The sequence below is a fragment of the Apteryx mantelli genome, chromosome 1 (genome assembly GCF_036417845.1).
Source record: "Apteryx mantelli isolate bAptMan1 chromosome 1, bAptMan1.hap1, whole genome shotgun sequence".
Lineage (NCBI taxonomy): Eukaryota > Metazoa > Chordata > Aves > Apterygiformes > Apterygidae > Apteryx > Apteryx mantelli.
The window spans coordinates 96,930,404-96,953,660 of record NC_089978.1 but is presented as its reverse complement, the minus strand read 5'-3'; the positions used below and the strand labels follow the sequence as shown (position 1 = coordinate 96,953,660).

Here is a 23,257-nt window from a genome sequence, read left to right as displayed (position 1 = left end):
TGCACAGTAAGCCTCCCCTGAAATGACAGGACTAAGAGGGGACTGATTCTTGATAAAATGCAAATACTTCAGAGGTTTTTAATTGTTTGCAAAACCTCTCTGCAGAAATACAGTGCCCCTAACAATTGAATATACAGCAGAATTTCCTTCCATCTTAAATGTATAGCCAAGAGGAGCCAGACTTAAGACATCCATAGTGCTGACACCCTTGCATTCCAGGCCTTCCCTACGGAAGGCCAGAAAAAATAAAGAACTGAGAGCATAAGAAGACAACAGTATTTTGGTAGACAAATGAGCAGATACAGACTCTGCCACCACTTATGCTTTTCTCGTTTTGGCTCTGATCCAGGCCTGCTTTGTTAATCATCAGCAAGTTACTTCAGCATGATGAGTAATATTTCTGTGAACTGGAGATAATTATGCTCATTACTTTCTGAGGACTATTTATGCAAGTGCTACTTATGAGCAGGGCTACATACAAGGCAGGTAACAATTCAATGAACAAAGCAAGAAACTGGGAGGCTGGTAGAACCACAAATATCTGTACTAGTGTGTTTTATGAAATATGTTAGCTAAGTTTCAAGCAACACTGTCATTTGTATAGCCTTAGCAATCTTTTTCTCAAGTACAATTATGACTGCCTGTAAGGTTGGCTTGCGTGCCACTAACAGACCTAACCAGGTTCACTGAAGTGGATGAATTCACTGCAGAATTAGAGTAGAACTACAGACTTCTCCTTTGCTCCCCTCCTCCCACCCCCCCAAGAATGAGAGCTGGTGTTTAATCACTATGGTCTACGACCAATTACAAGTCTTAGTCACAGGTTATTTTCACAAATATACTAATCAATATGAGCAACAATGAACACTGCACTTGATGGGAGGAGGATTCACAAACTCTGAAGGCAACAGGCACACAATTTTGATGAAGTATACAGTGCAACTCTGAGATTTTAGATCACCACTGTGGGAGCCTCAGCTGTATCCTGCTTGCCCAGATCTGTTCTGTACACCATCATTGCCTAGACCTCACACTTGCATCTAACAAAACGCTGACCAAATTCCTCTAACCCCAGTGCTCTCCAAGTCTGCATGAAAATCCACAATAGGATATTACTCTAAATTGCTCCCATCCCTGTCACCATAGTCAAACAACGATGTTTGAAGATCACTGCTTATCTGCACTAATCAGAGTAATCTCACTGGGAGAAAGAATAAGGTTTTACTATAGTCTTTTACCATAGCCTCTATCACTACATGTATTTGAAGCCATTTTCTGGACAGCAAGAACTGACTGCCTTACATTTTTAGAAGACCTGCTACAGCACAGCTTCACAAAGTAAATGAATGGTCATTTTTCATCATTTAATTTCAATCTGCTCCCTTCAGCTTAGTTTTTTTTCTTCCACCCATCCTAAATGCCTTCCTATTTGTCATGAGAAATCCTGAGAATTACACAGCCAGGTGCACTGAAAGCAATTAAAGTACAATACTTCTGAGGTCTGAGCTTACCAGGGCACATTTTAAGTGCCATACACTTCTCCCTGCCATTTCTCCAATGGCCTGTTTTCAACCTCACATTAGAGAGGTGAATTCCTTCCTCCAGTCCCACCCAATAGAAGCATTTCATTGTATTCATCTTCCCAAGCATTTCTGCAACACATAGCACTAAAATGCTTCCTCCTCCAGTCCTGTTCTCCCTGTTTTAGGGATCATTCCACTAACCTTTGTTTTCCCTGTTCCAGAGAGCACCAAAGGTCTTACAATTGCTTCACTGTGCTCCTGCAATTTCAGCTGCCTGATGACTTCTGCCATGTCTGCACCATCCACGTAGGCAATGCCAGGACCAGACTTGGCACTCAAAGCAATGAATGCAGGCCTTTCTGCTTGAGGCCTGGTTTCCTGGATCCCATGAGCCACCCTCCACACTGCACAGTACTTCATCCAGCTATTCTCCAAACTGTAGTTCATGATTACTTTTACAATTTCAGCTGATATATGGAACAACCTACCAGGTCAGAGCTTTTGGAAGCTATTTAACTGCATTTTGGACATCCAGGGACATAGCATGACAACACAAAGCCCTGCAGGATGGAGATTAGTGCAAGTCTAAAGCAGGTAAATTTGGTGTGGTCCACAAAGTGCATTCAGAGCAGAGCTGTCAAACCATGCTTGTGAGCATGCTCCAATTTCCTCCTTCCCACACTTCTAAGTGCACATACATTACTGATGGACTTGAGACATCTGACAAAAATTATTCCTTCAGCTGCAGCCTCCTGAACATTCCACTACGTGAGCTCAGTCCAGCTTACCAATAGCTCTAAATCCCCATAGTTTTAGAAACACAGATTTAAAACTAGAATCAAAAGGTAGAGCTGCTAATCTCAAAAGAATTTGGAGCAGGTAGGGGGGGAGAAAAAAAGTTACCATCACCCCAGGCTAGTACACACTTGCTCATTTTCAGGGAGGCTGCCTAGCAAAAAAACAGGTAGGATGTAAAAGTTAAAGCTCTCTCCTGCAAGACATTTAAGCTAAGTTCAGAGACTGAGATAAGACTTAAGAGCTTTAACAGTAGAGTGGCCAAGCATGAGCTCAATGAACTTCACTTAAGCTTACACCATTGAAGCCAAACTTGGTACCCAAGGGGTGGTGGGGGGGGAGGGGGGGCAGAGCATCTTTTCCTCTGTACTGCAACTACTTGGTTAGGATTTGTCTCTAGAAAACTTGCATAATACAAGTAGCCAGCATTGTGGCTGCTATAGCCATAACCTAAGTTTAGCAGCTATATATAATCCCACTGATGTTATGTACCACACACTGCATTCACCTGCTTCTAGAGTTGCACGTGAATGAGACTTGGGATACTAATATTTTAACCAGAAGAGTGACGCTGAACAAATGAATAGACTGTGCAGTTCAACTTTTTTATTTTAATAAAATCAAGAATATGCACAGCACATGCAGTGCTCGCATCTAAACTAATACAATAAGCAATTCTAAACCTACAGTGACTTGAAATTCAAATTTTCACATTCAGCAAGTTTAAATCCATTCTTGCATATTGTTGTGAATCCTTGTATCTGAACTGAAAATATTGCTGGCTGATAAAACTTGCTAAAATGCACAAGTCACTGATTACGCCAATACAACAAAGATAACCACATGTTTGAGGATTGCAATGTGCCAGACATTCACTGAAAAAAAAAACCAAAAAAACCACACAACTAAACAAAACTCACGCAACAAACATCTGAGAATCTGGACACTTCACATCAGTGTTTAGAAGTGTTTCATTAATATCTTAAGACAAGTGTATCAAAACCTTGGCATGTTCAATTTTAAGTTGCCAATTTTTGTTTTACTATCAGAAAGTTATGGCTACACTGCCAATGCCGGGTCTGCTTAATTTGACTTAAGAGTTTAATATGACTTAAACATTAAAAGCTCACACTACCCCGAAATATATAATTTCACGCATACGGTGACATTCAACATTCAAGTGCCAGTGTTTTTGTACTGTCTTTTGGTCAAGTTTCTTTAAACTTTCAAAGAATCACTTTTAGGCTTACAAAAATAAATATTTGTCAAAAATGTTCAATAAATATTACACAAAACTAGCAGCAAAAAGTATCTAGAAATCTGTCGTGTGCAAATAGTTTTCTTCCCAGCTATCATTCCCATGGTCCCAAATAAGTTTTAGAATCTATTTCCTTCTCCTTAAACAAGCTGCGTTCAATCTCCAAGAGACAAAATAAGATTGGAAGTTAAGGACACGCACACAAGACATATATAAAATTCTCTGAATGTGCAATAAAAGAAGTATTTTGTAAAAAGTTATGGGCAAAATGTACAAGGGCCTAAACCTAGACTTGAAATAGCACCATAACAAATGACCTCAATACTGTCAAGTGCACCTACTTAATAAAAGTTTTAGAACAAGGCACAATACACTTGAAAAAAATCTATTGCACTTTAGGAAATTTTTGCCATTTTCCTATGCCACTGTAGATTAGAGTTGTTACCTGCTCTGGCCACAAAGTTAGCACAGAAATTCCAAGTGGCAGAGGCATTTTTCTGGTGGACAATACTCGTCTTTGGCCAGATTTAGCATAAACAGACTATAAATACAATGGAAACCTATGCAACTAAAACTGACTAAAACTGCACTTTAATAGCAGAATTGAAACCTTGTGCAGTTTATGTACATTTCCAACCTCTGTGATCTCAGATTTGTTTGTTACTCTTCTGGAGCCATTTTACAAAGTCTACAGTAAGCCAGTTTAACATCTCCATGCAGCTTGAACAGAGTAATGTGAATCTGCATTAAAATAAAGCCTGCTGCATAATTCTTCCTGTTCATACCCTCTTGACCAAAAAACATCAACACTAGCATGCGTTATTAGACCAAAAATTCAGTCAGGCCCTTAAGGAGGACCAATCACTGTCATGGTCAGCCATTCTACCATTTCAATTTCATATGGCAGGCATTTTTAAAAAGTCTAAATAGATGAATTCTCCTAAAAACTATTTCAAGTTATCAGACCTTAAACATTCCCTGTAATATTCCGCCCACATTTGGCTAGCTCACATTAATGATCTGCCTAAATATTGAAAAAGGAATTGCTGTATTTACTTGCATTAACTTCAAAAACAGTGCTTTTAATGTATGCATGTATCCATACATCATCTCATCATGACTGGAATGGCTTATTAAAGGCTATCAGGTTCTAAGTACCTATCCAGGATAGAGTGAGCAAATCAGAACTTTAACTTAGTACAGTTTTGCCACATTAGAAACTAATTGCATTGATATGCTTCAAGATGTTTTATTTTTCAAATCTGCAAATATCAAAAGCCCTAATGCAGGCTACCGCATAAGTTTTTCTTTGTAATATTATGGATGAATCAGTGATTCCTGTTTAAGTTGTATCACACCTGTGTGCCAAGGTTTGATTTTAGCCCAAGTTCAGTAATTTTTATTTTGTCAAAACAATTGATATCTTGAGCATTACTGAGCCAACAGGACATCAAAATAAAAGTTGTCTAAAGTTAAAGGCACAGTACATTAACAAACAAATGATCCTCAGTCACAAAATTATAAATGCAGTTTCTGGGTGGGGATGGGTGGGAGGGGAGTTAATCCTGACTACAGCAATAGAGTCTTCAAAACCACCTTCAAAATAGGGCTACTTATTCCTTTGTTTCCATCTTGTGACCTTGAGCTCCCTTAAAAAAAATTTCAGTGGAGAATCACAGCTGGTAATGTACTGCGAGTTCTTGAAGCTACACAAGGTATAGTCTGGCTAAGTTACATGTGGTTTCCATATTAGCTTGTTTGGTAGGTATCTGCTGCAAGCAGATTCAGTTGCCCCACCAGTCAACCCCCTGGGAGTTGTAGTTTCCTCCATATCCATCGCTGTTGTAGAAGCCTCCATAGCCACCACCTATGAAAGGCAAGAAAACCAATGATGCTTAGTTACCGACTGAAGACTTGCATCTTCTTAACAAGAAAAATCCCAGGGCACAGACAAGATATTTATTAAATGAACTCCTCCCCCCACCCCACAAAGCACTGTCAAACACACACATTAAGCCAAGATGCTGGAAAGATAGCATCAGTTGTACTACTATTCAAAAGATGGCTACAGGTAACTTGTGCTAACCTAGTTCTGCAAAGGTCAAAGAGACTTTGCATAACACACAGAGAAATAATGCTTAAGCATTACCTCTGGAATACAACAGCAAGCATTTCGGATCTGGTTTTGTATTGCCAGCCATGCCTACCCACTTTTCTTCTTACCTCCAAATCCTCTGCTGCTACTTCCTCCACTGCGGCTGCTAGTTGATCGACTGCTACTAAAGCTACTGCTGCCAGAACCGCTACTTGTTCGATAGTCTCTGGCGCCAAATCCTCCACTGAACCTACTGCTACATAGAGGGGAAAAAACAAGTACTTAAGTATAGTTGCTCACGCTTTAGTGCAAAGGTCAAGACTGAAGTACAGAATTTCTTCATTTCAGGTTACCAGACAGAGCTAGCAAAGAACAAGTACAAGCACTGTGCTACATTCCATAAGCATCCAGAAAGGGCAACACGTACATTCTAGACAGCAAAGGAAAGTTTACTATGTTGAACTTTTCATGTTACACTAAGAATTACTTTCTCAGGTCCTACTGAGATCTGATTCACTGCAGCCTCTTTTCCATGGAATTCCCAAACCTGGAGTATCTGTTTGGGTGATGCATTTATGACCATCTATCACACCACAGAAGATGACAGCCATTTTACATGCATACTTTAAGAAAAATCCATTATATGGATTCACATGGTCGAATTGTATTATCTGAATTAAGACAAAACTTTCACAGCCAAACACAGATTTACATATCTCACCATTACCAGTTCACAGCAGCATTTCAGGTTTTTGTAGCAGAACTATTTCACAAATAGTCTCTTTTACAAGGGAAGTTCCACTATAATCCAGCAGAATGTAGTTCCATTTTAAACTAGTACTACCTACTTACCCTTATATCCCGGAGCATCTGCAGTCTAGCTCTCGTACCTTTTCTGCTTTAAGCCAAAAACCATACATCATCTCCTTAGCATCAAAATAACTCTTAAGGTACAACTCTGGCACACGCAGATAAGGATTTCTAGAAGTGTTTCATAAACACTTACACAAGATTTGTTTCTCCTCTTAAGCAGCAAACTAAGCATCTTATTTGTTTTATGACTGGATAAAACAAAACTAAATTAACATTTAGCTGTCACCTCCTGATATATCTAATGAGAGCTTAACTATTTTGAGACCTGAAGACAAGTCACAGAACAGCACTGCAACAGACTGTATACCTTTAGTCCAAGTTCAGATCATTACCTCTTAGATCGCCCGCGGCTGCCACCCCCTTTGTGATGCTGTTCATAAGCCATGTTTTCCAGCCAAGATGGTACTTCTTGCTTAGCTTCAACAAGAAGATCAAGCAAGTCCTTGGTGATGTTTATATTCCTCTCATTGAAGAATGAGGTGGCAAGGCCTAAAGTAAATAGTCAGTTTTAGCCCCACATAAAGCAAATATACTGCAACAGCATTCTACCATACTCACTCACATAACCCCTTGCCCTTTATGTGAGCAACAGAAATCAAGCTTATATATGGTGTCAGAACATCACTCAGCAGTGACAGTGCTAGCCATAATAAAACCATTGGTTACTTTCCACATTGACTAGACAGTAGTAAAAGGAAACACAAGTAAAGTGTTATTTGATTTGAGAAATGTTTGAGTGTCACCAAGACGCTGCTTACCGAATGCTACTCATCTGGGAAGTGCTCCAAGAGCATTTGTTTTAGATACTGCTTTAATATTTTGACTACATTCTAACAGCATCACCACAGGGTGAGCGGACTTTCAAGTTCAGATATGCTGGGACCTCACATAAGCAGGTGAGCATGAGTGAGCCTTTTTAAGCCTAACTGCTAAACAAAGATAACAAAAAACCCAAAGCCACACACACCATTCTTCCCTACCCTCCCCCATTCTCTATTTATCCAAAACCAGACACACTACATGATCTACCAGAAGTGGTCTGACACCAGAAAGTTACAGTAAGCTTTTAAACAAATCAAGTTTTTCTGTGCTTAAGCACAATGAGTATTCCAGGTACTTGTATGCCTTTTGTAGGGATTTTAAGCTCAATACAATTCTGTAGGTATTTCCAGGAAGCTCTCCTAGGGTACAAACTAAAAAACAGACCCTCCATTTTCTGGGTTCGTTCACAGTTTAAGAGCTGTAACTTTAAGTTCACTTTATGTGTTTTTCCAGTTGTAAATAACAACTTGAAAAAGGCTTTCAAATTCCTTAGGAAGGAAAGCTATATCCAATACTACAGTTTTGCTAGCAATACATTTTGGTCACAGAAGGGTATGCATGGGCTTCTCTGACATATTTTGTAGTTAGAAACTCCTACTTAGCCAATACTACACTTAGCAACTCCTTTATGAAATTGTCTGTGACATTCTAGACTTTACTTACCAAGGTTCCCTACACGGCCTGTACGACCAATACGATGTACATACTCTTCAATATCACTTGGCAAGTCAAAGTTTATGACATGCTTTACATTTGAGATATCCAGTCCTCTTGCTGCTACCTAGTGGTGAAGAGATTTTATCATATCTTAGCAAAAATTCCACAAGCAAAATATGCCTATCACCTCCCATTTTCATGCATTTCACTTACTGCTGTAGCAACAAGAATTGGGCTCTTGCCCGAACGGAACTGGTGCAGCGCTTCCTCTCTGTCTCTTTGAGAACGATCTCCATGTATACTTGTACAGGCATACCCTTCATGGTAGAGGAAGTCCTCCAGAGCATCTGCACCCTTTTTGGTTTCCACAAACACCAGAGTCAAGGAATCTTTGCCTAACAGTAATTAGATCACAGGTTAGCACCAGAAACTGCACAGCCAAGTACACCACCACAAACCCACTCTCCACCCTCACCTTCTGGTACCAGAAAAGTTTGCACCAACTTAAAACTGCATGCAAGACATCCACTGCACATTAAGAAAACAAAAAGGAAGTTTCTTCCTTCACCTAATATAGGTTACCACCTCAGTCAGTCATTAGATCTGCCTTGAAATTCTCTGAAACAGTCTTTACCTGTGGCATTTAGCAAATCAAGCAGAAATGACCGTTTGTCTGACTCTTCCACCCACACCACTTTCTGTGTGATGTTCTCAGATGTAGAGCCCACTCTGCCAACAGCCAGAAAGATATATTCATCAAGGAAGTCACGAGCAAGCATCTAAAATACAGAAAAAAAAAAATTTGGTTTTCCCCTTCCAGAGATAAAATTCAAGTCTAGCAACTGCCATAACATTAAAGCACTTCACAAAGAAGATACCTGGATTTCCTTGGGGAAAGTAGCACTGAACATCATGGTATGACGAACCCCTTTTGGTGGCATAGTATCTTGTTCAACAATTCGACGAATTTGAGGTTCAAACCCCATATCAAGCATTCTGTCAGCTTCATCTAGCACTAGGTACCTAAATAATTATTAAAAAAAACATGTTATGCTTCAAAACTTTAACTCTTAACCCAGGACAGACAATGGACTAAATGTTCTCTCAACATGTTTACAAACTGAAAGCCAGATCTTAAGTGTCATCTAACTCTAGATTCCCCTCAAAAAGGTGGAGTTTCAAGTTGTCAAGTCATCAGTATACAGACAAGAGCAGTTCACTTACTTGCAGAAATCCAGTCCAATCTTTCCCCTCTCCATCATATCAACCAGTCGTCCTGGAGTTGCCACAAGCAAGTGACATCCACGTTCTAAGTCACGTATCTGCTGACCAATGTCTGCACCACCATATACAACACAGGGACGAACTCTGGAACGGTATGCGAACTGTAAAGCAAGATAAGTTAGCTCTCTAAAAAAACCATACTCAGACTATTTTATAATACTGATCACCTAGATAATATACCTTTCTGGCTTCCTCATAGATCTGCACAGCCAGTTCTCTAGTTGGAGCCAAGACCAGCGAGATTGGATATTGCTTACGACGTCCATACCTTCCATTTTCCTGAAGAAAAAACACTTGGAATGAGTACTCAAAAAGCAAGTAGATAGCTACTGTCAGCTACCTCTCAGCCATGCTTTTGAGCACTGCAACTCAAAATTTTGCCTTATTACAGCACCCAAGATTCAAGTACTTGTTCATATGTTAACAGTAATATAGCTGCACAAGCTTGTCCCCTATAACCAGCACCATCATCTACTCTAGCCACAGAATATCAGAAAGCCTGTTTTTTCCTATCCTAAAGCCACTATAACATACAACTATTGCTAGGTAGCTTTTTTGTAGCTAGTGAAGCACTCCTACAGCTTACACAGAAAGCACCACTTGAAAACAGGCTTTTTTTTTTTTTTTTTTTAAAAAGACAGTCATGCATATAAATTCTTTAGATAGGAAAAAAGTGACAGGCTGTTCCACAGACTGCACTTTTCAAGGGAAAAGCTAGAGGCTTCTGGAGTTGGAACAAGCTTGCCTACTGCCCCCCAAAATAATGACTGCACTGAAACCCAGATGTTGCTCTCAGTCAAAATCAGCCTATGGGGCAAAAAAGATGTTTAGATTCTGCAGGACTAGATACTGAAGTACTTGCCTTCATAGCTCTCAAGGCATCACCAGGGCCATCTGCATAGATCTGGCTCAATATTGGTAGAAGAAATGCAGCCGTTTTTCCAGAACCTATGGGGACACAATTCGGTGTTATTAATAGTAACTTTCATCAGAGCTGTTGTACTGTCAATTATGGCACCTAAACCTATGTCACTGACATATCCCCAGCAATATCTGTATTAGATATAAGGACACTACCTATGGCATTAGAGCATTCTTTTTAGCCCAAAGATGCTATCTATGAAAAAAGGAAACACCTCAGCACAACACCTCTGAAGTGAATGTGTTTTAAGCCATAAACTTCTCCCCTCCAAGGGGAAGGCAAACATGGTAAATCCACACTCAAGCCACATCTAAAGCAGTAGCAAGACTAAGCTAATAGTTTCCAACACTAGAGGTGTTTCAGTATACTCTGAAGATGAGGTTGTACTCCCTTAGGAGTCTCTTAACTGCAGTTTGAGGTATATAAAACTCTACTTCTATTAAGGGAGGCTAAGTAGTTATTTAGTTTACTACTTACTAAGTAGCAAGCAGAATTACTAACTTACCTGTCTGAGCACAGGCCATCAAGTCTCTCTTTTCTTTAATAATAGGTATTGCATGTTTCTGGACTGGAGTAGGACGGGTGTATCGTGTGAGCTCAATGTTTCCCATAATAATTTCTCCCATGTCAACATCGCTGAACTGCAAGATATTTGAAAGGTTAAAATGGGGATTCTTTCCCTTCAACCAGAACCCTCCCCTAACCAGAAAGGCTCAAGAAATCATTTGTCCATGCTTGAACAGTTACTGCAATAGACTAACACCTAAGCACTTCTACTTGTTTGTGTTTATAGTTCCAAGACAAATCTCACATAATTAAGTGAACAAGTGTTACTGAATAAGCATATACAGCTTCTCCCATGTCTTAATGCAACTCTCCTGCAAAACAGCTTAGCTAGAACATTCTTATGCTTCCTTCCCTCCCCAGCTTAGAAAGCATGACATCAAGTTTCACCTGGAAAATACATTTAACATTGTCAAGATCAGAGACACCAATCAGATTATAAATAAACGACTTACACTTTCAATATGTGGAGGACAGTTGCTGCCTGTTGCTTCAACAGGAATGTCATCATATTTCTCAAAGTTAATGCCAGTATTGCTTCCTGAAAAGAGCTCTCTAAAAGCAGAAAAGATGGTATTTTACTTGCTAGTCAAATCAACTATTTTAATTTACATGTTAATTTATACAACTCTATTATTTACTGTTCCAGGCGTTCACTTGGGGGAAGAGGCTTTGACCAGTCATCTTCATCTGATTTGTCAGACCAGCGGCTACTTCCACCACGATCGAATCTACCAAAGCCACTCCTATCATAGTCACCACCTCTTCCACGCTCTTCATACCTAAACAGAGCAAGAACATCAGACCACCACACATGGGCAAAAGGATTGTTTGACATGCAAAACTGAAGTCTAGTCCCAACCCTTAGATCATATTATTTTATATTATGGAAAGAAAGTTTCTTTTCTGTCATGATTTGGCAGATCAAAGTAACTTCTTAACAATGTAAACCTAAATCCAAACAAAATACAAAAGTTTTGATTTGGTTAAGTGTACCTTAAAGAAATCTGTGCTCTGCCAGCAGAGCTGCAACTCAAGTTTGGTGGATTTTGTTTTGTTTTTTGTTTTGAGAGAGCTTCAATTAAACCTCTTATGAGGACACTGGTAGTCTCCTCCCTCTCCCCATAACACCTTTTCCAGAGTTCCACATTATGTGCAAGTGTCTCCAGAAGAGACACAATCTTTAAGCGTTGCAACTTGTTCCTGTAATCCCCCACCACTCACCTGACCAAACTTAATTATAAAATTTGCAGTGTGACAAATAATTGAGGTTATATAAAGAGGGAGCTCACCTGTATTACTGACGTGGAAAGAAGGTGGAAAAAAATCCTTACCTCAACTGTTTAGTTTTTGGTCTGGTAAACCATGTTTGAGAAAAGGCTGGATACAGGACTAGCGTCAGCTTTACTAGTCGATAAAGGTCACTCTCACCACACTTGTGCATACGCATGATGTGTGTAAGACTGATCAAGTAAGGCAGAGAACCTGCAAGAGTCTCACCCAGTTTTATTAACTACACTTTTTAACAAGGGGAAAAAAGCTCAAAAAAAAATCAGTTTTGATGTATTTTATGTTAAGTGCTTCCAACAGCTGTTAAAGATTTTCTGATAGCAGCCGCCCATCTAGCAACTTTTTCATGAAATAGCAAGTCATTACAGCATCAGGGAGTAGCTGGGCTTGGGCTATAGGGCAAATCTTTCAACACAAGCAAGTTTCCCATCCTGGAACACCTGTAGCTTTAAAGCAAGGTTCTCTCATTCCACCTTTCCCTCCCAAGGTCCTCCTACTTTATCCTGTTCTTCACATCTAGAAGAGATTTTTGACAGAGGAGATAGCAGGTGTGCTACCAGAACAGGTGCTGAGGCAGAATTACTATGCATCATCCAAAGAAAGTACTTGCCTTCCTCCTCTTGACCCATTTCCACGGTCAAAGAAGCTCGATTTTGCTCCACGGTCAGAACGTGCACCAAAGCTGCTGTATGCATCCTTGTCTCTGCTAGAGCTCCAGCCACCGCTATCAAAACCTAGCAAAGAAAATATTTCTTAGTCCAGGCATTTATAAGAAAAAGCAAGAGATTCTGCCCAGCAAATCTTCCCTGTGAGGTGTATGCAACAGGAAAAGGCAGGTAGTCATCAAAACAAGGGAAAATGTACAAGTGCAGGAGTTATTCCATTAACCTTTTTTCCTTGCCAATCAGGATTTACCATGAAGCTACAAGACAGCTGAAAACTCTTTTCAGGACACTAACATACAAGCACATCATGTTTAGAACAACACTTATATTAGGCCAACATTTAAGCTGCTTACTTTGGAGAGAGAAGTTCTAGAGACAGTAGGTTCAGGGGCACTTCAAACTAAAGCTGACATACAATATGGCTGGGGGTTTCTGAACAGCATAAGCCTCCCCAAGCTTTAATGCCCTATTAACATAGGGCAAGCTGAACAAGCATGTTCAAGCTGAACACACTACCATCAGAATCCAGTCCTGAATTTAATAACCAAAATACCTGAGGACTAAAACCTCAGATACATCAATAGAACAAACATTAAAGACACTGGAATTCCTGCCAAGTTTAGAATTCTTCCTCCAGTTCCACATCAGTTCTCTGCCTTCACAGAGCCTTGACATTAAAGACACATTTTTGTGGGGGAAGATTAACTAGGGCTCTGGTGAGTATAGCAACTGATATAAAGTCTCCGCATTAAAAATCCTACACAGAAGTTAGTGTTTTGTCATACTGCAGGTACACAGAACAATCTATACAGACAGAATAAAGGAGAAATTTTAAACACACCATGCAGAAATAAGGAGCTTAAGTTCTTTACCATGAATTACCACATGAACTTTGCAGAGCACTTAACATTAAACCTGTCTACAGCAGATGCTAGCAACTATAACATTAGCTCCAAGAGAAAGATGAGGTACTTTGCAACAGATCCTAAGAACAAACTGAGTAGATAAAAAGCCTTATTTTTGTTCAGCTACTGGAGGGGTGAGACAAGAAGAAAAAGCAGAGCATTAAACACTGCTTTGGTGTTAGAGTTTGAAAACAATACTATATTAAGTTTTTCAAAAGAATAATCACTTTCATATTTTTCTTGAAAGATGACAGCTTTAAGTGTCCTCCCCTACACCTACCTCTGTCATCAAATCCAGATGTTCTTCTAGTTGCAAACCCACTGTGATCACTACCACAGCAATTCAGCTTGTTGTCACTGTCATAGCCATTCATATATTACATACCCAGTCTCAGCTGAGGAATTCTTTGGCAGAGTTCAGTGAAATAAAGGGAGATGTCACTCATACCAACAAGCACTTTTTTTTTTTGCAAACCCCACAGCACTAATTCAGCTGCTGGATTGCATCACTGTGGCAGAATGCAAGTAACAGACAATACAGTTGTTCCAGAGAAAGAGGTTCTTCTAGACCTGTATCCCTAATTGGGGCTCACAGACTTTTGCTACAGCAGTTACTGTGACTTGTTAGGTGTTCTTTGAAGAGGTTTGTTTGTTTGGTTTTTTTTGGGGGGGGGGAGGGGGGGGAAGCAATTCCACTCCACAAGAATGGGGCAAATGTCAGGTACAAGGCACCTTTAGAGCCAGTCCAATAAGTATCACTCACTTGGTCAGACTAAAGTGGAACAGATAACAATAACCCACACATGAAGTTTATTACCATGCAAGATAATGGAAGCCTGCTGTGAAAATTCTTGTGGAAAAAAGATTCACTCAAGTACTTAAGGACAAGCTAACTTTAAAGAGACTTCTGAGGAAAGAACAAGAGCACCATACTACTTCCTCATTAATTCTAAGAATGAAATAAAGTTATGCTTGTTTAGAAGACACCAAAACCCAGATTTTAGTATGAGTAACTCTCACTTGGTGGCTAAGCCACACTGAACATCAGAGATGTGTCATCCTGCCCAGAAATAACAGCAGTCATACCAATAGGGCAATTTTCAGAAACATAGATTTAGTTACTGATTAGTGCCAAGATCCAGAAAACTGGGCTGGCTCTGTACTACATCAAGACTTTCAATCAAGTCCAGACAGTTCCAAATGGAAAGAAGATTTTAGACTCCCAATGCCATACAAAGTAAGCTTTCTCATGTAGCTTGTTAGCTTTCTAAAGCTGCACCAATTTAAGCTGGTACTTTGCCATGTTTTAAAAAACAAACCCCACACACCTTGGTTGCTGCACTACCTTAAATACCTATGTACCCTTCTTGACCAGTGCCCTTAACTCCACGTTCATTTTGGTATTCTTATTTTGATTTTAATGGTTGATTGGTGTAGAAGAAAACAGATGTCCAGGCAATAAAACTCAGCCCTTAAGAGCAACCAGCTAACAGAAGACATCATCATAACTTAAAACAGCCAACAGCACATTAAAGTCACCGCCAAAAAGAAATGCAGTACCTAAAGCATCCCATATCAGACCACAGACAGTTTTGTCTACTTTAGAGAAGCCAGCCCAGGGACCTTGTAGGAATTGGAAGATTCCTTAAAACATTAAGACCTTTTTTTAAAAAAAATAAAAAGCATACATGCTAGATTCAATCTACCACACGTTTCTCACTGAAGGACTAAGTTTGAATTCAAGAATTTAATGTACTTCCAATGCAATTTTGCAGTTCTTACACTTAAAGAATAGTATTGTCAAGCTGTTTCTCAATCCTTTAAGTTATTGTCACATGCTTCCAAAGGATAGACTGTATTTTCATTCAGGTATTACAATGCTTATCACCTATCTTTCTGAGCTTACTTGAAAAGCCACTGTATGCAGCAGCAATCATCAGTTTTAAAATGTGAGAATACTTCTAGCATTTATTCCTTGATCTACTACTACACAATAGGTTTCACTTGAAATATTCAAGAGCAGCTTTCAGGAAGTTTATCAAGCAAGTGATCTGATATCATCATGCTTTATTGATATAGAGTCTGAAGTTCATAATGCAAGAGGCTTCTTGACCAGACAGCCCAGCATACTGAGCTCCATAAACTGTAGCTTCAGTAGTTCAAAAGTAAAACTACCATTAAGTCATCCATGTATTTTTATGCATTATCACATTTCTTGTAATTCTGTACTGGCTTGTTCCCAAGAATAAAGCTAATGGATTAGTATTAAAATAGGGAGCAGGTCTGTATGTGTATGGAAAGGAGTAAGCTGAAGCTACCTAACATACTAGAGGAGCACTGCAGGTTTTTTAAACAGAAAACCTCTAGACCCTTTAACATGCTTCCCCTGCCAATAGCTAGTTAAACTACAAGCATGATCAGCTCCTCATGTACAACAAAACAAAGAACAGCTATTTTTAAATGCTTGAGTCCTCTTCCATAAGTCATTTCTTTCTTAGCCATGAGTCCATTGCACAACAGAGCATCTATGAATTACTACACCATAATCAGCTACAGAAAAAACAGAGAACCCCAAGCTAGACACTATAGCCTAGCTGTTCTAAGCAAGTCTATCTAGGAAGACAGTAGGAAAAAAAAAAAAACAAAACAGCACACACTCCTTTTCTTCCTTACAATTCCTTTACCTTTTGAAGTAAGAGCTACATTAAGAGCTGCAATATTTATTTAACACTTACTTGGGAAATCCATCAGGTCATGGTTCGTGAGCAAGACCATTCTATTGGATTACTGAAGAGCAACAGTTCCACTATGTAATTTGACCAATTTTTTTTTACAATCAATAAAAAACTCAAACAGGCTACTGCACTTGTAAGGCTACATCAAGAATTGTTACATATTCATACCATTATTATCTAATGTTTGGTTTGCCTGTTATACTAAGGTACATCCCGTGCATGGCTAGCACAGTCTCCAAGAATAGCATCAATACAGCCAGCATAGTAGCCATCTTTAACAGTACAAAGTAAATCTACATATGACTACTTAGTTTATAATGTTAAAACTGCAGGACTTCAAATTACAATATAGAATAGCATAGCTTTACATCACTGCACGGATGACATCCAGTGACAGCTTTTCTTGGTGGAAACCCTGACCCAAATAGTAGTTTCTATATAGCTAATATGTTCTTCCTGTTGCAGAACCATGAAGAGTACAGCGATATAATACTCAATCAGGTATAAAGGAAATTCAGAACTACTAGGTTACCAAGGGCAGTTGACAGCATATTCAGTTATTCAAACAAGGCATGTGCAAAACCTAGATCAAGATTTCTGTATACCTTTTTGAAAGGTGTTAAGGTCTAAACCTAGCATAGCTATCAAAAGAAAAACACCATAAAGAAAACAGAATTACTTCCTGAATAACCATAATATGATCTTTTAGTTATGGAAGTCCAAGTAATACGAATGCAGGATTCAACCAACCTTTGGAAGGCTAAGGTTTAAACTGGAACACCTATGCATTTTCCACTTTAAAGGTAACTGAATTCACTGAGGAGACAGCTCAAATATCTCACTCAAGTGTAGCAAGATGGTCTCCAGCCCAGAGAAAGAGTTTTAGAGGACAGCTTTTAATACGGACACTTTTAAGACATCTCACAGGCAGAATCTGGGATAACAGGTACTTTTTCCGCTTTAAGTCACCCAAAGGTCCCAGTCTTCAGAAAACACTGGATCACATGTGTATTGTGATGCTTCAACACCGGCCTTCCATAAAAAGGTGAAATAGTGACACCCCATACCTACAAGTCACACTGTAAATTGAAGGAAGATAAAAAATACTCTCTACAAACTCCTTAGCTGATATTCTCAAATATTAACCTGGAATTTGGTACAAGTTACCATGTAAGAAAAAAATATATAAACAGCAAATGGCCACAAGTCAACTCAGACTCTGGTTTCCTCGCATTCAAAAAGCCAGCATGTTCTGCTTGGGTTCAGCTTGTGGACTTCTTGGAAGACTGCTCACATATGAGGTTGAGGTGACTGGGAATTTCAAAAGCACTGAGTTGCAAAGCAGTAACTGTACTTTCCTCAATACATTCAGTCCTCATAACAGGCTGTTCAGCATCCTTTTGGTGCTGTAGGCCAGGCTTCCATTAAGCAAAAGACTACTTTAGAAACACATGAAGACAAGGCAAAAAAGACCATTTTGTTTCTTCAGATAGCACAAAACAGGAGCAGAGCACTGTTTTTAATCTAGTCCTAAACTTAACATCCAGAAATACTGTGTGAAAAGTTGTATCAGCATGTCTTTCAATACTCTTCTCCCACTCACTCCTCTTGAGGGCAGAAGCCTGTTGCTCTTCCAGAGAAAGTCTTGTTGCCATGCATAGAGTCTTACTGGAACAAAATAGCAACCAAGTCCACAATATTGCTTTAGAAACAGATGGGATTTAAGTTCACTCATTACAATACTATGAATCATCAATTACTAATTTAACCTCTATCATAGGGGAAAGTATTTTAGTTCTTCCATTCCAGAAGTTTAATAGTTGTTGGATAAAGTGTTTTTCTTGTATTTGCACAGGGCATTATCACTGTGTGTAACAAACACTGCAGCGTGCGCAACCGTCATCTTACAACTAAAAGTCATCTTTTACTCTACTGAAGCATTCCACAAAATGTTTCTTTATCCAGTTTTGTTCTAGAAAAAAGAAATCAAGCAAAAAAGCCATCTCCCAGCACAAACCCTCTGCAAACATATGACCAACACTGGTCATGCATTTCACATTTCATGTGTCAGCATTCCACATAACCTTCTGCAAGTACTCTTGTATTTTTCCACTGAAACTACAAGAACTAGGAAAGGGCAACATCTATATTCTCTGTTCTATTTTTCATGCATCTACAGTCAAGTGCACCTAAACCTCTGTTTAAAAACTGAAACTAGTTTTTGCTTAGAAGTTCATCAGCTGCAAGATTAAACTAGTTACTGCAAGTTTTATATCACAGTCACTAACAGAAAAACTGACACTGTCAGAAGTCATTCAAAGTTGATGCACAAGATTACAAGCTATAGAAATTCAGCTGTAGACTCCATCTTGGTTCAATCACAGTTAATTGCTTGGTGAGATACAGAAGACATTTTGCCAATCAGATACTGAAGTCAAGCTTAAGATTTAACCTGATGAAGAAATCAACACTAGCAGGCTACCAGCAAGATTAAGTTACAGGCTTTGCACAGAACAGTCAAGCAGTCTGTACAGTCACTTAATAGTTGTACCAAAGCCCTTAATAAGCAGTCTGTTAAAACAGATTCAAAAGTGAACAAAAAAACACAGGTGTTGCCACCATATTTCTGATACATACCCTGTTTTGAAGCTTCCCTGTTCCGTAAGTGAGGAGGAATGTATCTGCCTTCTAAAGGAAGCGGAAAAAAAAAAGTGAGCGTTACAAGACTGCAGGGTTAGGGTGTATTGAGATACTAGTTTTTAAAACAGCTTTTGCTTAGAAGATGTCTTGCATCAGAGTTGTAGGGCCTTTTACAGTCTTTAAACAAGGAGTCCCTATAATATTTAATACAGCACTTAATACACTTCTCAGTTCAAAAGCTCTTCCAGAAGTCCAAAGCAAGGAATGCATTCTTATTTATGTAGCTGTCTTTTTTTAAAATACAAACGTCTTGCATTTCCTTTGCTTAAGTCAAACATACCTTTAATTGACATCACAGTATGTGTGATGAAAGCCTGTCTCCCTAAAACCAATTAAGGCTTAAACCAGTCCCAGATATTTGAGCATCTGAAGATTTTCATTATGTCATTCAAATAATGATAGCAGTATTGTAAGTGTCAGTAAGCACTTCTCCTTCTCACAATCAGTTCAGCTGATATCTAGCCAACAGTCCCAAGTAGTTGCCTCTAAATAACATTCTTTATCTACAATCCAGAAGCATCGATCTGCTAAACAATGTAAATCATAACGCACCAGAGGCAGGAGCAGAACATGAACCCCTAGAAGTTCCCTTCTCAGCATATTTGTGTCTTGTATGTCAGAGAATGCTTGTACGCCAGTGAATCATGATTAATGCAGTGAACTACTAGAACTTTTGGTTTCAAACATTCTGGCTCTAGCTGAATATTTTGAAAAGACAGGTCATCACATTACTACTGCAATCACTAACCTCAGCTTTCTGACTGGAGGGAACAGAAAAACTAGCAACAAAATTGGAAGACTGGACTCTCTCAGACTTAATGCAGGGAACAGAAAAGCTAGCAACAGGACTGAGACACTGAAGTCTCTCAGGTTAGTTCAATACCTAAGGCAAAACATCACTAAAGTTTTTAAAACAAATTTACAGATGCCATACCACTGCTGAATAAAGTGGTCCTAACTAAACCAGACAACTAACAACCTCCTTGCATTTCCTCATCACTCTCTGTGAATATTGGCTTCAGAAGTTTTCACAGCTACAAGAGCTGTCCATTTTTAAAACAACATACTTGCAAACTTGCATATACTTACTGCTTGAAGAGCTTCCTTCACTCTGAGAGTCTGAGGAATTCAAGTCTAGACCAGAAAACTAGAAGAAATAAAACAGCCAAGTAAATATTAGACATGTTATATGAGTTTATGCTAAGATTAAAAAAAGAAAAAAAGAAAAATCCCTTTATATTGATCATGAAAGGGCAGTGTTCTGACAAGTCACTGCTACGAAGAAATTGGTTTCTATGGTCTCATCAATGACAAAAACCTGCAACTAATCTTTGGTACCAAAGAGTAACAGTGAATATTGTCTTCAAGTGTTTTCATGGCCACCATTAAACATGCACCACATAGGCAGCAAGTTCAGAAGACTATCTTACACCCATCAAATGAAATACTACAGACTTTCACTTATGGACAGGATAAGTATCACTCCGAAATGTCTTTCGGTCCATTGAAACACATTCTGATTGAGGTCAAAGGCACAACTTTTAACTTATAAAACCAGTAAAGTGTCTACAGCAGCTAAGTTGATGACAGCATAAACCAAGTCAGGCACTCAAACTGCAGACATGTGGACAGCTGTCCATTTCTTCGAAGGCTGCACTAATACTACTGAGACAGTCTTAAAGTGCAAAGCAGATATTGTTCTCAAAAGGTCAGGTGACTACTTCCTACAATTAGCTTAGCAAACTCAGCTTTTGATTTGCCTTTTTTACACATGTATGCAGCCTTTGGTCTCACAGTAAAGCCCATGAATAGGTATTTCAGTTCAGGTCTCAACTGAAATGTTATAATTACATGCTAAGCAAAATACAAACTCATTTCAGCACAAGGCAACCTGCTAAATAAGGAGCAGCTTATAGTAGTTATGTCTGCATGGTAAGATGGAAAAACTTATTTGGAAAGACCAAAACATGTTTAAATATTTTAAGTTTTAGCCAAGAGCAACCGCACAGAAAAATCTTCCAGCAGGATCTCAATCAGTCCAAAGCAAAGATCCCAAAACATTGTCCTTTAAGATGTCCGATTACATGCGCTGCTATCTAGAACACTAGGATTCAGATTCTTGAAAAGCCTCTGATGGGGGGGGGGAACACACACCTCTTATGACCTCCTCTACAGTTATTACTTAAAGCCCGATTTCTTTACTTGATCCAAGCATCCACATGAGGTCAAAAAAAGCACAAGCATTTTTTGAACAATAATAAAAAAACCCTTAACGATTTAGTGGGGAAAAGCCGCTCTCATCTGTCTATGGGCAGTTAGTCAACGGGAATGAAGCCTAGATCTTCTCCCGCTAGTCCCCGACAGCCTCCACTGTGGGGGCATTCCAAGCCAAAAGCTGATCTCGGCGATGGCGCAGCGACGAAGGCCGGCGCGGCCGCCATCTCAGTGTGGTGGCGCAGCCGGCACTGCGGGTTGGGATTTTCGGCGCAGCAGGGAGCAGCCGCAGCCGCCCAGCTAATCCAGCAGCCGGCCCTCATCACGTGCTGCCGGGGGGGGGGTAAGGGGGGACCGGCTCCCTGACCTACTTCGCCGGAGACTCCAGGGCAGCGGCAACCGGGGCTAGCGCTGCCTCGCCGTGCCAGCTGCCCGCCCTGGGTCTCGCTACGACACAGGGGCCGGGTCCCCCCCCCCACGCTTCTCCCAGGATTAGATAACCATCCACCCCCGCCACATTGGGCTGGGGCCTGCGCCTGACTCCGCCCCGCACAACGGGGGAAGGGAGGAAAAGGAATTGGGGGGGGGGGGGGGGGAGCAGCAGCAAACGTCGCGGTGCCGGGAGCCGCCCGCAGACCTGCCGGCTGCGGCGGAGGCACCCGGCGGCCGAGTTCAGCTGCGTCACGGGGCCCGGGGCTCACCGGAGAGAAGAAGGGAGGGAGGGAGGGAGCGGGAAGGCGGGCGCCGGGCCCTGCTGACGCAGCTGGAACAAAGGCGGCCGCGAGCGCCCCCTCCCCCAGCCCCCTCCCCGGGGAAGGGGGGCGCCAACACAAAGCATGCCGCGCCGCCCCCCGCGCCGTCACAAGCACAATGACCGCCATTATCCCGGCTCTCTCTCCCTCCCCCTCCCTTCCTCCTCCTCCGCGCCCGGCCGTTTCCCACCACCACCGCCAGGGGTCCCGGCAGCCAACGCTACCATCATCGCTCGCCGCCACACAAAAGCCGGGCCTGGAGCGTGGCGAGGAGGCCGCAGGGGCACGCGCAGATCCCGGCTCGCCCGCCGCCCCTCCTCCTCCTCTCTCCCTCCCCCCCGCCCCCCACCCCTGCGCTCCCCGCCACGGGGATCGCGCGCCCCCACCGGGGGAAAAAAAACCCAACGCGGCGCGGAGCCGCCGCGCGACGGAAACTGCGCAACAACTGAATGCGCCACAAACCGGCCACGCTGGGGGGGGAGGGGGAAAGGGTGGGGTTGCCAGACACAAAACGCGCGGGGGGGGAGGGGGAAGAGGGGAGGGTAAGAAAATAAAAGACCACGACGCGAGCAGTCACGGATTGCGACAGGAGGTAAATCCTAAACGAGAAGAATCTCGGCCGTTTCTCTCTCCATCCCTACCTCCCCACCCACCCAGAGCCTCCTGCGCGCCTCTCCTCCGCCCCGCCGCCGCGCTCCGGTTAACGGAGCGGGGCCCCCTCCCCCCCCAAGCGCACATTCCGGGGCCCATTCCTCACCTGCTGGTCTAGACTGAGGGCATTTTCCACCGCCACATGACTCATAACGAGAGATCGTCTCGGGGTGCCCCGCTCCGCCTCGAGAAATTCAGATTCGCCGGGTTGGGGAACTCGCCGCCGCTGCCGCTCGTCCGCCTCGAATCGCTTTTCTAACTGAAACCCCCCCGCCTCGGCCCCGGCCTTTATATAGTGCCCCCGCTCCTCCCGCCTGCCCGGCGGCGCGCGCTGACTTCAGCACGCAAGCTCCGCCCCTTGCCGGATCGCTCCCCTCCCCCTTTCTCCTGCGGGAGCGCTATCGCGAGAAAAAACGACCGCGCTGCGCCAGGGGAGAAGCGGGGGGGAGAGGGGCAGCCCACGCTATCGCGAGATCTGCGCGGGCCCTTCTGCTCAGTCTTCTATGAAGGGGGCGCCGGAGATATCGCGAGACTTCAGCGGCCGAGCCCGTG

The 23,257-nt window shown here is 41.5% G+C and overlaps 1 protein-coding gene across 2 annotated transcripts; it reads right to left on the bottom strand.

Annotated features, from left to right (window-relative positions):
* Window positions 1-2,909: 2,909 nt before the first annotated feature.
* Window positions 2,910-22,992, bottom strand: DDX3X (DEAD-box helicase 3 X-linked). Of its 2 annotated transcripts, XM_013941695.2 has the most exons (17): window positions 22,812-22,992; window positions 20,178-20,235; window positions 19,026-19,076; window positions 12,694-12,817; window positions 11,435-11,575; window positions 11,249-11,348; window positions 10,735-10,870; window positions 10,170-10,255; window positions 9,488-9,586; window positions 9,248-9,408; window positions 8,902-9,046; window positions 8,658-8,802; window positions 8,237-8,418; window positions 8,030-8,147; window positions 6,877-7,033; window positions 5,800-5,927; window positions 2,910-5,443 (listed from the first exon to the last, which is right to left on the bottom strand). In XM_013941695.2, exons 1-17 carry the CDS (start codon window positions 22,854-22,856, stop codon window positions 5,361-5,363), a joined length of 1,959 nt encoding a protein of 652 aa, XP_013797149.1. In that variant the 5' UTR covers window positions 22,857-22,992; the 3' UTR covers window positions 2,910-5,360. The 2 variants fall into 2 exon arrangements, with proteins under 2 accessions (XP_013797149.1, XP_067153930.1); XM_067297829.1 differs by lacking the exons at window positions 12,694-12,817; window positions 19,026-19,076; window positions 20,178-20,235; window positions 22,812-22,992 and adding an exon at window positions 12,128-12,653.
* Between the last annotated feature and the right edge of the window lie 265 nt (window positions 22,993-23,257).

Bases quoted from the DNA above. Each gene is read 5' to 3' on its own strand.
- DDX3X (XM_013941695.2), bottom strand. From the start codon at position 22,856: ATGAGTCATGTGGCGGTGGAAAATGCCCTCAGTCTAGACCAGCAG. The intron at 11,576-12,693 runs GCAAGTACTTTC...TGCTCTGTTTAG, and splicing joins AATGGGTCAAGAGGAGGAAG to GTATGAAGAGCGTGGAAGAG. The intron at 10,871-11,248 runs GTAAGTCGTTTA...AATATCTTGCAG, and splicing joins GTCCTCCACATATTGAAAGT to TTCAGCGATGTTGACATGGG.